General features: G+C 43.2%; 1 protein-coding gene across 1 annotated transcript in view; it reads left to right on the top strand.

Annotated features, from left to right (window-relative positions):
• The window catches only part of RBKS (ribokinase), a gene marked incomplete at its 5' end in the record, with an annotated part of 49,270 nt that extends 37,922 nt beyond the window's left edge, over positions 1–11,348 (top strand). Inside the window, one exon of the mRNA XM_010289359.1 lies at positions 11,110–11,348. Within this exon, the coding sequence (XP_010287661.1) occupies positions 11,110–11,283 (174 nt within the window). The remainder of the gene's footprint in view (positions 1–11,109) is intronic.
• Between the last annotated feature and the right edge of the window lie 162 nt (positions 11,349–11,510).

Here is an 11,510-nt window from a genome sequence, read left to right on the forward strand (position 1 = left end):
CACTGTTTTTTAGATGGGGAACAAAAGCACTCAGGGACTGGCTTGTCAGTGGCAAGTGAACCTGCTTCCCTTGATAAAACCATAACTTCTTCTCTGTGCTTCTCTTCAAAGAGAATTAGGACTGGAGGAAAAATTTTGTCAGGATATCAGCTGTCTCATTTTTAAAACTGGACAGCATTTTAGATGTCCACGTAAATGAGAAAGTGCGTAGCAGTGCGGAGTTGCTTTGCATTGGATGCTTCTTCAAGAGGCTGTAGGGGGATTGCGGGAATGTGCTACGAGAACAGGTGCTTTGGCTCCACTACTGTCACACTGAGAAATATTCCAGTTAACCCCCTTGATTGATCTGGACAGAAAAAAGTAGGGATGCTGGCAGCATTTATGCACCAATGCCAATGTTTTCTTTGGTGGCCAGAACATGTGAAGGACACAGCATCCAACATCTGGGCCTGAGACTACGTTTTGATGAGGTCTAGGGAAGCTGAGTTTAGAAATGTCTTGAAGCTGTCTTTGTGCCATCTCACTTCTGGGCTGCTTTAGTAAATGAAACGATATAATTTGTAAAGGTTGAGAGCAGAGTAGGAAATTACCCTTTTATTGCTTCTTTTACGCTGAGTGTGGCTAGCAGCACATGTCAAAATCATTGCAGCAGAATGTGCCGCATCCCTTTTCTTGATTTGCTCTGCTCCCCTTGTCTTTATGATGAAGCCAGCACAGAATCTCCTCCAAGAGGATGTTCAGTCCTGGTATGTACCTCACCCTGTGTTCGGAGCAGATATTGGGCCACCAGTGCATGCACACAAGACAGTGTCAGTTGAAATGGTGCGTAGGACTCTGGGATATCTGAGTTGCACAAAGGATGGAGAGGAAGGAAGACCAACTGTGAGCAGCCATCCTTTCTAATTAAATTCCTGCAGTTAAAAATAGCTACTGGAAGCTGGCACTTCTGGCACATCCAGAGCGTCACCTTCCCAAGTATCTTTTTCTGGCCTGAGCTGTAGGAAGTTGAAAATGTGATCCACTGTGTAATAGTGCAGCATATTCTTGGCCAAACTCCTCATCATTTTTTGCCTCTTGCATTTATGATTAGCTTAAAAATGTCATGTGCTTCCTTTTCATCTGTAAAGCTAGTTTTCTGCAGAACCAGACATCACCCTGGCTACTAGGGCACATAACCTATTCTTCTCAGTTTGTTCACATCAATTCTGGCTATGGTGAGAGAGAAGGCAAACCTGGCTCCCAAGCCCTTGCCTACTTCGTTACCCAGAAATGCCAATTGCAGCAATGTCGATATTGAACTTCATTGCCAAGTAATTTTGGCCACTACAGAAACCAGAAAGGTTTGCGTTGGATTGGTGATATTGCATAATTAGCTTTTCAAAAGAACAAGAACAGAGAAATGAGAATAGTGGGGAAATCAGCTTCTTGCTTTTGCAAATTCTAACCACAGAAAATGCCAGAAGTTTTATTTCTTATCAAGAATAAAGTTAATCTTTAGTAGCCTGTCCTGTGGACAGAATATATTTTACAGCTTCAACTAGACAAATGGAAGGAAGCTAAAGCCATAAGTTTTGGTGATTGATGGCAGTAACCTATAGGAATGTCTTTAATGGCCAGTTTGCAGTTGAGCATAATGATTTTGTCACTCTCTCAGGGTTTTGTTTTGTGTCTCTGTGTGTAGAGATACACATACAGATGTAAAACCAGTTATTCTAGAAAAACTCAGCTGCAGAAAAGCAGATTCCCGAATTCTGGCAGCAATGTTTGTCAACTGCTCAAAATGGCTATAAGGAGTATTGGCTTTATTTACTTCAAAGCACAAATAGACACAGAAATACAGGGGAAAGATAACGAAAGTCTCTGGAAGTTTGAACCTCATTACTGGTGTTTGTGATTTTGTTACTGAAATCATTAAGCAGGCGGTACAGTTGTTGGTAAGATCCATTTTGCAGGGAATCCCACAGAGAAAGCCCTTGTGTCAGAAGCAGTGCCTTAGTGCTCACATACTGCTGAAGACCATGAGTGAGGGGCAGGAGCCCTATTTTCTGCACGCCGCCCCACAGGTTAAGGACAACAGCATGGGTGGGTAGCAGAGAACAATATTCTAGAGCAGAGCAGCAGTTCTGGCTTGTAGGTCACATCTTGCTGAACTTGGAGAGAGGAGCTACAACTCGAGTACTCATCAAAAAGATTAGACAAACTCAGTAGGAAAAAGAATGCAGGGAGCTGGCAAGAGGACAATGCTAGAGTGAGCTCAGACAAAAAAGCCTCCTGAAGTTTAGTGGGTTTTTTTCCCTTCCAGGATATGTAGTTCAGAGGTAGGCGGGAGCAGTGGCCAGCCAACAAAGGCTAGATACTGTGGTTTTGAAAGAGGGACTTGAGCATATGGAGCTTTCGTGCAAAAAAAGAATGTTTTTTTGATCAATTCCAGGCGAGATGGCAGTTGTGTCATTCTGAGTGCATCTCATCAGATTAGCTGGGATCACTAAGAGTCTTTTGGCATTTTCAGTCTGAGAGAAGAAAAACCACATGTGGCTAGTGAAATTGCCCAGCAAGGAGATTTCCCCCTTCTGACTTGGCTGTTGGATTGTGGGGTCCTGAAGCCATGTCAACCCCTGACATGGTACCAGGTGACACAGTCAGTGACAATTTGGCCAGTTCTCTCCTGGTTAGGGAGCTCATTGTTTGGGAGGGAAACCCACTGCCAGTATTTGCAGCGTACTATCAGAATAACATGAAGTATTCCAGACAGGGTTTGGGCTCTAGTTTCATTTGTTCATTAAATGGAATTTGTGAATTAACACATAAACGTAAGCTTCATTAGGAAGAAATTACAAGTTGGCATGAGTGTGACACGAATAATGAAGGGAGCGAAGTACTTCTCAGGGAAGTGAGATAAGTGAAGCTTTTGATTAGAGTAGGAGAGTAGCTGTGTGTTGTTGGGGCTTGATAAACCAGTTTGAGAAGTACAAATCAACCTTCTGAGGAGCTGCTATATTTAGCACTGAGCTTCAACCACAACTGATTCCATGCAAGTTCAAACTTCAGGAAAGGTAGATACAGCTCCTGTAGCATGTTCAACTGAAAGTCTGTCTTACTTCTGTTAGTGGCGATGTCTGTGTGCTTCCCTGTTGTTGACACATCTTGGTCTATATTCTGTTCTTTGCAAGAGTGCCACTGGAGAGTTTTGTATTGAGCTGAAGTCTAATGAAAGTTTTCCAGTACTGTATGTCATAAGTTTTCTATATGCACTTCAGAAAAAAAAATGTGGAGGGTTTCCTCTGCTGATTCTGATTTTTTCTGTGAGGTAAGAACTTTCAGATCGAATGAAAGGTCACAGATCATAGCTCAAGTGTGAAACCAGGGAAGAAGCAAGTACCCAAGGCAAAAGCTAACTGACACTTAAACTGAAAATTTACACAGAAGTGTATCCTAAACTGAGATACTCCATGCCAAAATCAGAGTAGTGGTGAATTGTTTGGTTGATGGGAATCTCACAGGTTCAGAAACATGGATCCGTTGTTTTTAGAACGGCGTGTGGAGTTCCTTGTTCAGTGCTCATACTCCATTGTGTAAGAAATAAATAAATTCGTCACCTCTTATTAATGCTATCTGGAGTTGAAAGGAGTTTATATGAGCATCACCACACTGAATTGTTTCGATGATTCAGAAAACAGAGTGCTCTCTGTGGGTGAATATTTTGGTGGCTTTCTGGGGTTAGTCTGGAACACAGAATAACTTTCTTCCCCGGTGCTGAGTGGCATACTGGAATATTATTACCTGGCAGAATGAAGCTCTCCCGTGCTCCCTCCTGGATTTCGTCAGTGTGCACTAAGAGAAAGCCATCACCCCATAGACACCTTGCAGTATTTTTCTTGTAAACAGCAAGGCGGGAGCTCCTCTGTTCTGATCCTGACTGAGAGTTTAGCAGAGCTATGGGCAACTCATGGAGGTCCACTTACTAATTTTGGATACTTCAGTTTTGGGGATCCCAAACTGTGCCTCATTTTTGAAGGATTGGTAGCTCATGTGACTCCCGTTAAAGTCCATGCAAGATCAGGAGCTCTGGATTCAGCCCACAGATGTTTCAAAGTGGGTGTTGCTAACATGCTTGATCGTAAGTTGGGTTCATTTCCCATCATGTGAAATGAGAGCACTATTACCTGCCATCAAAACAGATGCTGTACAGGGACTTTGAAATGTAAACCAGGACTGTGTGATATTGCCAGATCTCTAGATACTTTCAGCTGTGGTTTTTAGATAACATACAAATTAAAAATTGCAAAGTTGTGAATTTTGCATGTTTTATTTCCAACATTGACCGCAAGCCAGATAACTTTTCAGGGGAATTCATGCATCTGCAATGCTTGTTGCTGACCTTTTTAGAAACAGTGAACAACTTAATGTAGTAGGATGTTTCAGAAAGGAAAAAAATGTATGCAGGAGACTTTGTATCGAGATTAATCTCTCAGGAATGCAGGGGGTTAACGGTCAGGCTGATTAATCACTGTTAATGAACCATCAGGAAATCTGTCAGGAAGTGGGTAAAAATTCCTGACGGCTGATGTGAAGCATTGTGTGGTGTGCTTTGGTTTTGATGTTTCCCAACTGATAGTCGGACAGTGGGTGTAGTTTAGTTACCTCTAAGTTCTCAAGGCATGGGAAGGACCAGATGACATGCTGCCCTTGTTCAGCTTGAGTAAGCGAGCAAGAAATTTTCCCCGTGCATGGCTATGCAAGTACAACGCAACATAAATGCAAGAAAGTCAGGGATTGCTCCTTCCCACAGCTTCCCAGAACAGAGTCTGGAAAAGATACAGAAAGGAAGCGTGATCATTCCCTCATTCCTCCAGCCCAAGCCCACAGAGTACAGGGGAAAGAGAGGAACAGGCAACTTTCTCTGTGTGAACAAGGAGCCAGAGTATTAGGACTTGGATATGCAGCTGAGTTAATGAATTGCACGGTGTTGACTGAGGGTGAGGTTTCACAGTTGGCTTAAGCTGATCCAAGATCATGCTTCTGCTGAAATGAGTGTTTCTAACCTCTTTCTCCTTTGCATTGGGCTAGCTATCATGTGGTAATACAGCAGATCGCTGATCTGGGTGGAAACTGATGTTTCTTGGTCGATGTTGGTTGGCTTAGTCTTCAAACGGATCAGAGAACTGATCTGCCTCACTGCTTGGCCGCACAAGTGCTAGATCTGATGTAGAGGAGGGTGTGGGAACATGAGACAAGGATGAAAACATGAGTGGGGACTGAGCCTTTCAGCAGTAACATAACCATGGATTGGCTTAAGCCTATTATGAAACTACAGTCTGAATCACTGGAATGAAGAGTGCACTGTGAACCTACAGGGAATGCAAATTAAAATGTGTTAGCATACACCTCCCGCCGTTGTTAAAGAGTGGCAGAATACAGCCCTTCTGCTCATGGCTGGGAGGAAGGAGCATGTGGCAGGGCAGCAGCCTAACAGTTCCTCGTGACTTGGTCTGGAGTGTGCAGACCACATCAGACAGCATCGGTGTGTGTTTGGGGAAGGCAGAGGGGAAGAAGAAAGGAACAGACAAGCACTGCTACCATGGATTCTCTCTATATGTTTTCCTTTGGCTTAGAGTAACACGTTCTAGCTTGTCTTTGTGACAAGACTGCAGAAACACTCAGTTACCAGAGCACAGATTAAGCACGGTAATGCAGCTGTGGATCCAGACACTGAAGGTCTGGGGCACAGTGTGCTTCTCCTAGTACTTCTCCTTTATCTTCAACCCAAGTAGCTTTGCAGTGCTCTCTAGTCTGCATCAAAAGCCTAACTTTGACCTAAAAAGGCGAGCCCTGCTATTTGTTTCAAGTTCATTTGTTTTTTATTGCAAAATTTGGTAGTTCCATGTTAAGGACTTTTTATCATTTTGTTTTGGCTCAAAACTCCATGCGTAGATATAGGAATAACTGTGCTAGTGGAAAATCTCTTTGTGATTTTCAAGTATTTCAGGTTTTAGAAGTTTGTGACCAAAGGTCTGCTCCTGTAAGCACAGCTGTGCAGAGCCCCACTGTTATCTGTGGGGTGCCCTACACAGACAGCAGTCCTTCCTTCATCCACAGGATGAGCAACCCCAGACACCATGGGAGTAGTCGCCTTCAGCTTAGGAAATAGTTTGAAGGTCGTAAAATTAGTTTAATTTCAGGAGTTTCAAGATAGTGGAGTGAGTTAGTTTAATTTAAAGACTGTCTTAATTCAAACTGCCAAAATACCTCTCCAGTGAAACATCAGGAAAAAGGGGGGGGGGGCATATTAAACCCCCCAAAATAGAAAAGTATTGCACAGGCAAATAAATGCAAAAGTCAAAAAATGAACCAGTAGCATTTCCAGAAATAAACCATTCTCCACATAGAGGATAAACATGGGTGCTTTCAGGGAGAAGGAAATGGTAAAATAAAGACCAGAAAAAAAAGCTGTATAACTGATTCAGCCACTGTTACCAAGGGATATTTTACTCCCTGAGCATTTCAGCTGAAATTATCTCTTAGCAGAGACATACACCCTCTTGGCACAAGAGTGTCTGAATATATTGCGAAGGCTGGAAATGTTTCTCCAGTTCCACTAGTAACCTTTCATCAAAGCACAGCCCAGGGATTCTTGTAGGGAGACATAGGCTTTCCCCGCTTACGAGGAATGGATAGTGAGCGTCTTCGCTGACGGGTATTTTTGTGTTAGGTAGGGCTAATTTGTAGTTTGGGTACAGAGTAGGCAGGGGTACAGCAGGGAATGTTGAGCAGATGTGACACAGAGCAATAACATCCTTAGCATAATCCAGTATCACATGCTTGTCGAGTGCTATAAATACAACAGGAATTCTCCAAGGCCCAATTCCTTCGACAGAGTCGGGCATCTCTGCATTGCCATGCATTTAGACTGCACTAAATCAGTGCAGTCCTCCGGCGTCGTTCATTTGTGCACTGCCGTGAATGCTCTAGGAGACTACGACTCATTGCAAGCAATATCATTCATTCTACATTATAATGCAGTTTTTGACAGCTTTTGTATTGATGTTTTGATTTATTCACTGAATGAAGAATTTATCATTACAGGCATGCCTAATGTTTCTCTTGTACTGCTATACAACACATCTTTCCTTTTAGGACTTGGTAACATGCTCTTACAATGTATTTAATAGAATGAACCCACATAATACACAGAGTGCATATGGCCTGTGACTTCTTGAAAAATCACTCAAGGAAGATTTCCTGAGGTTTGGTAGCAACGTCAGGCTTCAGAGCCCCCTCCTGTTCTTACATGGTTTCCATTACTCTTGCCCAAGAGGACAGGCTGGGAGGGCGAAGGCTGAGCAAGAACCGTAACTGTGAACTGTAACTTTTGGCCTCTTGGCCTCCAAATTTTTTTGGTGAACAAGTCATTGTATATGTAAAATGCATCCTATTATTCTACACATACTTGACTGAAAAATGCTTTCCTTGCTGGAAAGACTGTTGAATAATATAGTTTCCACTTACAAAGCACTTTCCTTAAAAAGCTGCTCAGGGCAGCATCGTATAAAAATCGTTATACTAAAGTTGTGAACCAGCTTCTGACAAATCAGGACTAACAAAAGCTAAGGTATAAATAGAAGTGTTTTCATGGGTTTTCTCTTCTCTAGAGGGGCACAGAATGTCAATCAGTGCTGGATTGTACCAAACAAAAATGCCTTTTTCCAGACACACAGGAAAACAAGGACCTTCCAGACTAGTGGCACAGAATATAAATAGGTTTTCAAAACTGCTTCAAAACCATAAAACTCAGTCAAAACCGTAACATTTGCATTTTAGAACGAGCCACGCCATATCAGACAATTTTTTCTATCCAACTCTTTATTTCATACAAACCAGCATCTCCTACTTTAGAGAAAGGTTAAACAAGTTATATTTTTATAATTATGGAATGAATTGTCTCCAGGCACTCAAGGATATGAGGATTATCTCAAAGCCTGCCTTGTATTAGGATTCCTGGAAGAAAAATGCTGAAGAATGTAAAATATTACATATTTTGTGTTTATATTTTGTCAGTGGGCAGAATAAATGCACCTTACTTGTCATTTTCAAAATTAATTATTTTTGCAAAGTAGGTTATATTTTTTTTCTTATAGCAGGTTTTGCAACAGCTAAATGTAAAGCTAGTATTTGCTAATCCAGAGTTTGGATAATCTTGGTTTTACTCTCAGCCGGTTCCTTCTTCTGCTCTGTGCTGACCTTTTCTGAATCTACCAAACCCAATGTAGTTTAGTCTGCAATCCCAAAGAGGGAAGGTCTGTTTCTGTAAGCCAAAAATAGTTCTTACTGCAGTTAACCTTGCAGCTGAGTCAGTTCTGCTATTGCTCTTTAAGTCATGTTTGACCAGTCATGTCTGCACAAACCAGAAGCAAGGTTGAACAGGGTATCTATATAATCAGTCTGATGCACACCGCTGTTTGCCGTGCAGTAGATCCTATACTGAAAACACCACACATCCCCAAAACGTTTACTTACCAACAACTGCATTAATGATACCCTTGGGATCTGTAGTAGCTGAGCCTTAGAGATACTGACGGCTTTGGACTATGTATGGGAAGTAAGGATTTCAGCAAAAGTTTACTGGCATCAAATCCTTCTCTATATTCTCCAATCATCCCATAACCTTTGGCCAAAAAAATTCTACGGGGCCTTTTTCCATTCTGCATGGAAGTCTGCTCTTCATCTCCTTTTCTACCTTTATAGTCATTTGACATTGTTCAGCCTCACCAAAGGGAAATCTACAGCCGTCTCACAACCTCAGAACGTCACCCACAAGTGGAGAGGCACAGTAACGTTGCAGGGAGAACTTAGGTGCCATCTCGCTGTCATCCCAACTAAGGCCTGGGTGATGGGCGCTTAGCCTCTTTTTGCTCCAATAGCAAACAGTGCAGCAATTATTTGGGCAGCATTTACTTACCTCCAGTATTTAGTAACCTCCATTAAAAAAAAAGATCCAAAAGACAGTATTCTGCTCCATGCTGCTGCCAAGTAATAGCTTATGCTATTTGACACCAGATATACTGAGTATTCCTCATTAAAATAATATTTGACCACTTCCATTACCTAGTGATCACTGTATGAGAAATACTTGATGTAACAACGACAAGTTCTTCCTGCTAGAGCTACAGCGTAACAGATCTGCTTGCTGAAATTCCACTTCTGTCTGTAACAGCAGCGCAAAAATAGTTTTAATAATTAATAATGCACCGATTAGATTATAACTCCCGAGATGGGCCGGACATTTCTGTATTATGCATCAGACAAAAGCCATTGGCAACGCTTTAACTAGCAGTCATCTGCTCCTGCTCCACCTGCCACCGTGGGAGCACTCTGGAAGCCAGAAACCAGACAAAGGCCCAACAGAAGTTTATAAAAACATTCACCTGCCCCGCGGATGTTGAGGAATACGTAACTGTTGAAACAGGTGCTGCTACAGCTGCGTCCCGGCGTACAACTGCGCTTATTAACGTGTAATTTGCCAGGCGACGCTCTCCATCGTACCCCGCTGTGAAGGCGATGGAAGACGGTGTCCAAACTTCAGGCTAAGTGGGAGTTAAGCAGGGAGTTTCCTGACTGGGAACACCAATGCAAACAGCTGCTGTGGAAGGGCTGGGCAAGGAGAGGCAAGGCACAGCGTGGGCATCCCTGTCCCGTGCTCACCCCCTTTAGGGTTCCCTTGCCATTGCCGCGCTGCTCTGCCCTGTCAGCTGCTTGTAACCTTACCGACAGTTCTGTGGAAATGGTAATTTTTTGTCAGAATGCTATTATATGCAGCTGATTTTAGGGCAAGTAGGAGTTTAACACTGAGAACCTCTAGAACTCACAAGTGGAAAATTACTTCCTAGCCTTAACTCTGGTTAGAAATTTTGCTCAGCTATCTTAACTAACTTTTTTCTAAGTCCTTTGCTCTTGTCCCATGACTCTTGGAGCCTATTTATTACAACTACAGAGGCAAAGCCCCTCAGGGGAGATAGGCATAAGGTATTACCAGTGTGTCCAGTGTAATACTTTTACTGGTATAAAAGTATGATTTTAAAAAGGGGACCTTGGAACCAGTTTTACAGTACCAACAAGAACTGCTATCATCAGCTGCCTTAGAAATAAAGCCAGTTTTAGGGGAGGAGGGGGAAGGGACACTGGAATGAAATAAGCTAATCAAGTGAAAAATTACTCTTTTTGCCAGTTGTTGGGGACGCTACAGAACACCTAACATCACAAAACAAGAGTCATTGTTAACAAGCGCTCAGGAGGCAAACAGTTGTCATTCCCTGCTGACCAGAGCACAACTAGTAGTATCTGGGCTAGAGGGGTCAGAGCAAAGCCAAGGCACGGCCGGCGACCGCGCAGGGAAGGTGAACTCCCTGTTGACGGAGGGCTTGCACGGGGTGGGCAGAGCAGCAGGCAGTGCCCGTGGGTGACACAGCCTGGGGATGGGTAGCCGGAGAGAGTTGCAGCTGTCAGAGCTCCCAGTCAGTGTCACTGTCCTCCACTCCCACCATTAAGCCCGGCACCGGTGGGAAAGCTTGCCCCAGCAATAAGAGTGGTTTATGTGACAGACGCAACATAGGCCTTCATCAGTGGGACCTTTTTAATGAACAACAGCTAAGTTCTAGAGGCATCAAAATGTATCACTCTGCAACTAGGAATGCCACAAGCCACATGGCTTATTTTTTCCCCCCTTTTCTCTGTCCCTTCTACCACTGCCCTTTATGAAAAACAGAAGTTAAATGAGAGAAAAATAGCTTTAATGAAACATTTAGGTTGAGAAATCAAAATCAGACACTCCAACAACAGGAAGTTTCAAAAGCAGTGTTTGTAACAGTGTGTGGCTGAACTGCAGCACACTTGCGTTTCCTTAAGTTTGAGCCATATGATGGTCTGTACCTTGAGTCAACAGCTGGGCACAAAGACGGTACCGTGGCACTACTTTAATGTGGCAGAAGTTCCCAAGCATAGAAAAGTGAATTGAACTCCACTCCGGCAATCAGTGCTGCAACTTCTGTCTTTCCAGTAAATGCATCCAAATTGTTTCCCTGGGCAAGTACGCTTAAATTTGTTGTTTTATTCTAGGGAGCTGGAGACAGTTTTGTGGGAGCACTGGCCTTCTACCTGGCTTACTATCCCAAGTTACCCGTGGAGGAAATGATCAGGAAGTCTAACTGCGTCGCGTCAGTGAGCGTCCAGGCATCGGGGACACAATCTTCATATCCTTACAGGAAGGACTTGCCTCGGGACCTTTTCTAATTGACATTGTCTAGCTCAGTGTACTGATTTTATCTTATCCCAGACAGCATTATTCTCCTGACAGCTTATCCAAAAGCTCATCTTATTTCACCAGGTTCCCCTTGCTTCTTCCTTTCCTAGGAAGGAGCTGGTGCAACACTAGCCCTCCAAGGAATGACACCAATTCATGGTCACTACTGTTCAATCTGTGGCTGGTAGGTTAGAAAAACTTGCACTCCTGCCATTGA

The sequence above is a fragment of the Phaethon lepturus genome, unplaced genomic scaffold (assembly GCF_000687285.1).
Source record: "Phaethon lepturus isolate BGI_N335 unplaced genomic scaffold, ASM68728v1 scaffold40346, whole genome shotgun sequence".
NCBI classification, from domain to species: Eukaryota; Metazoa; Chordata; class Aves; order Phaethontiformes; family Phaethontidae; genus Phaethon; species Phaethon lepturus.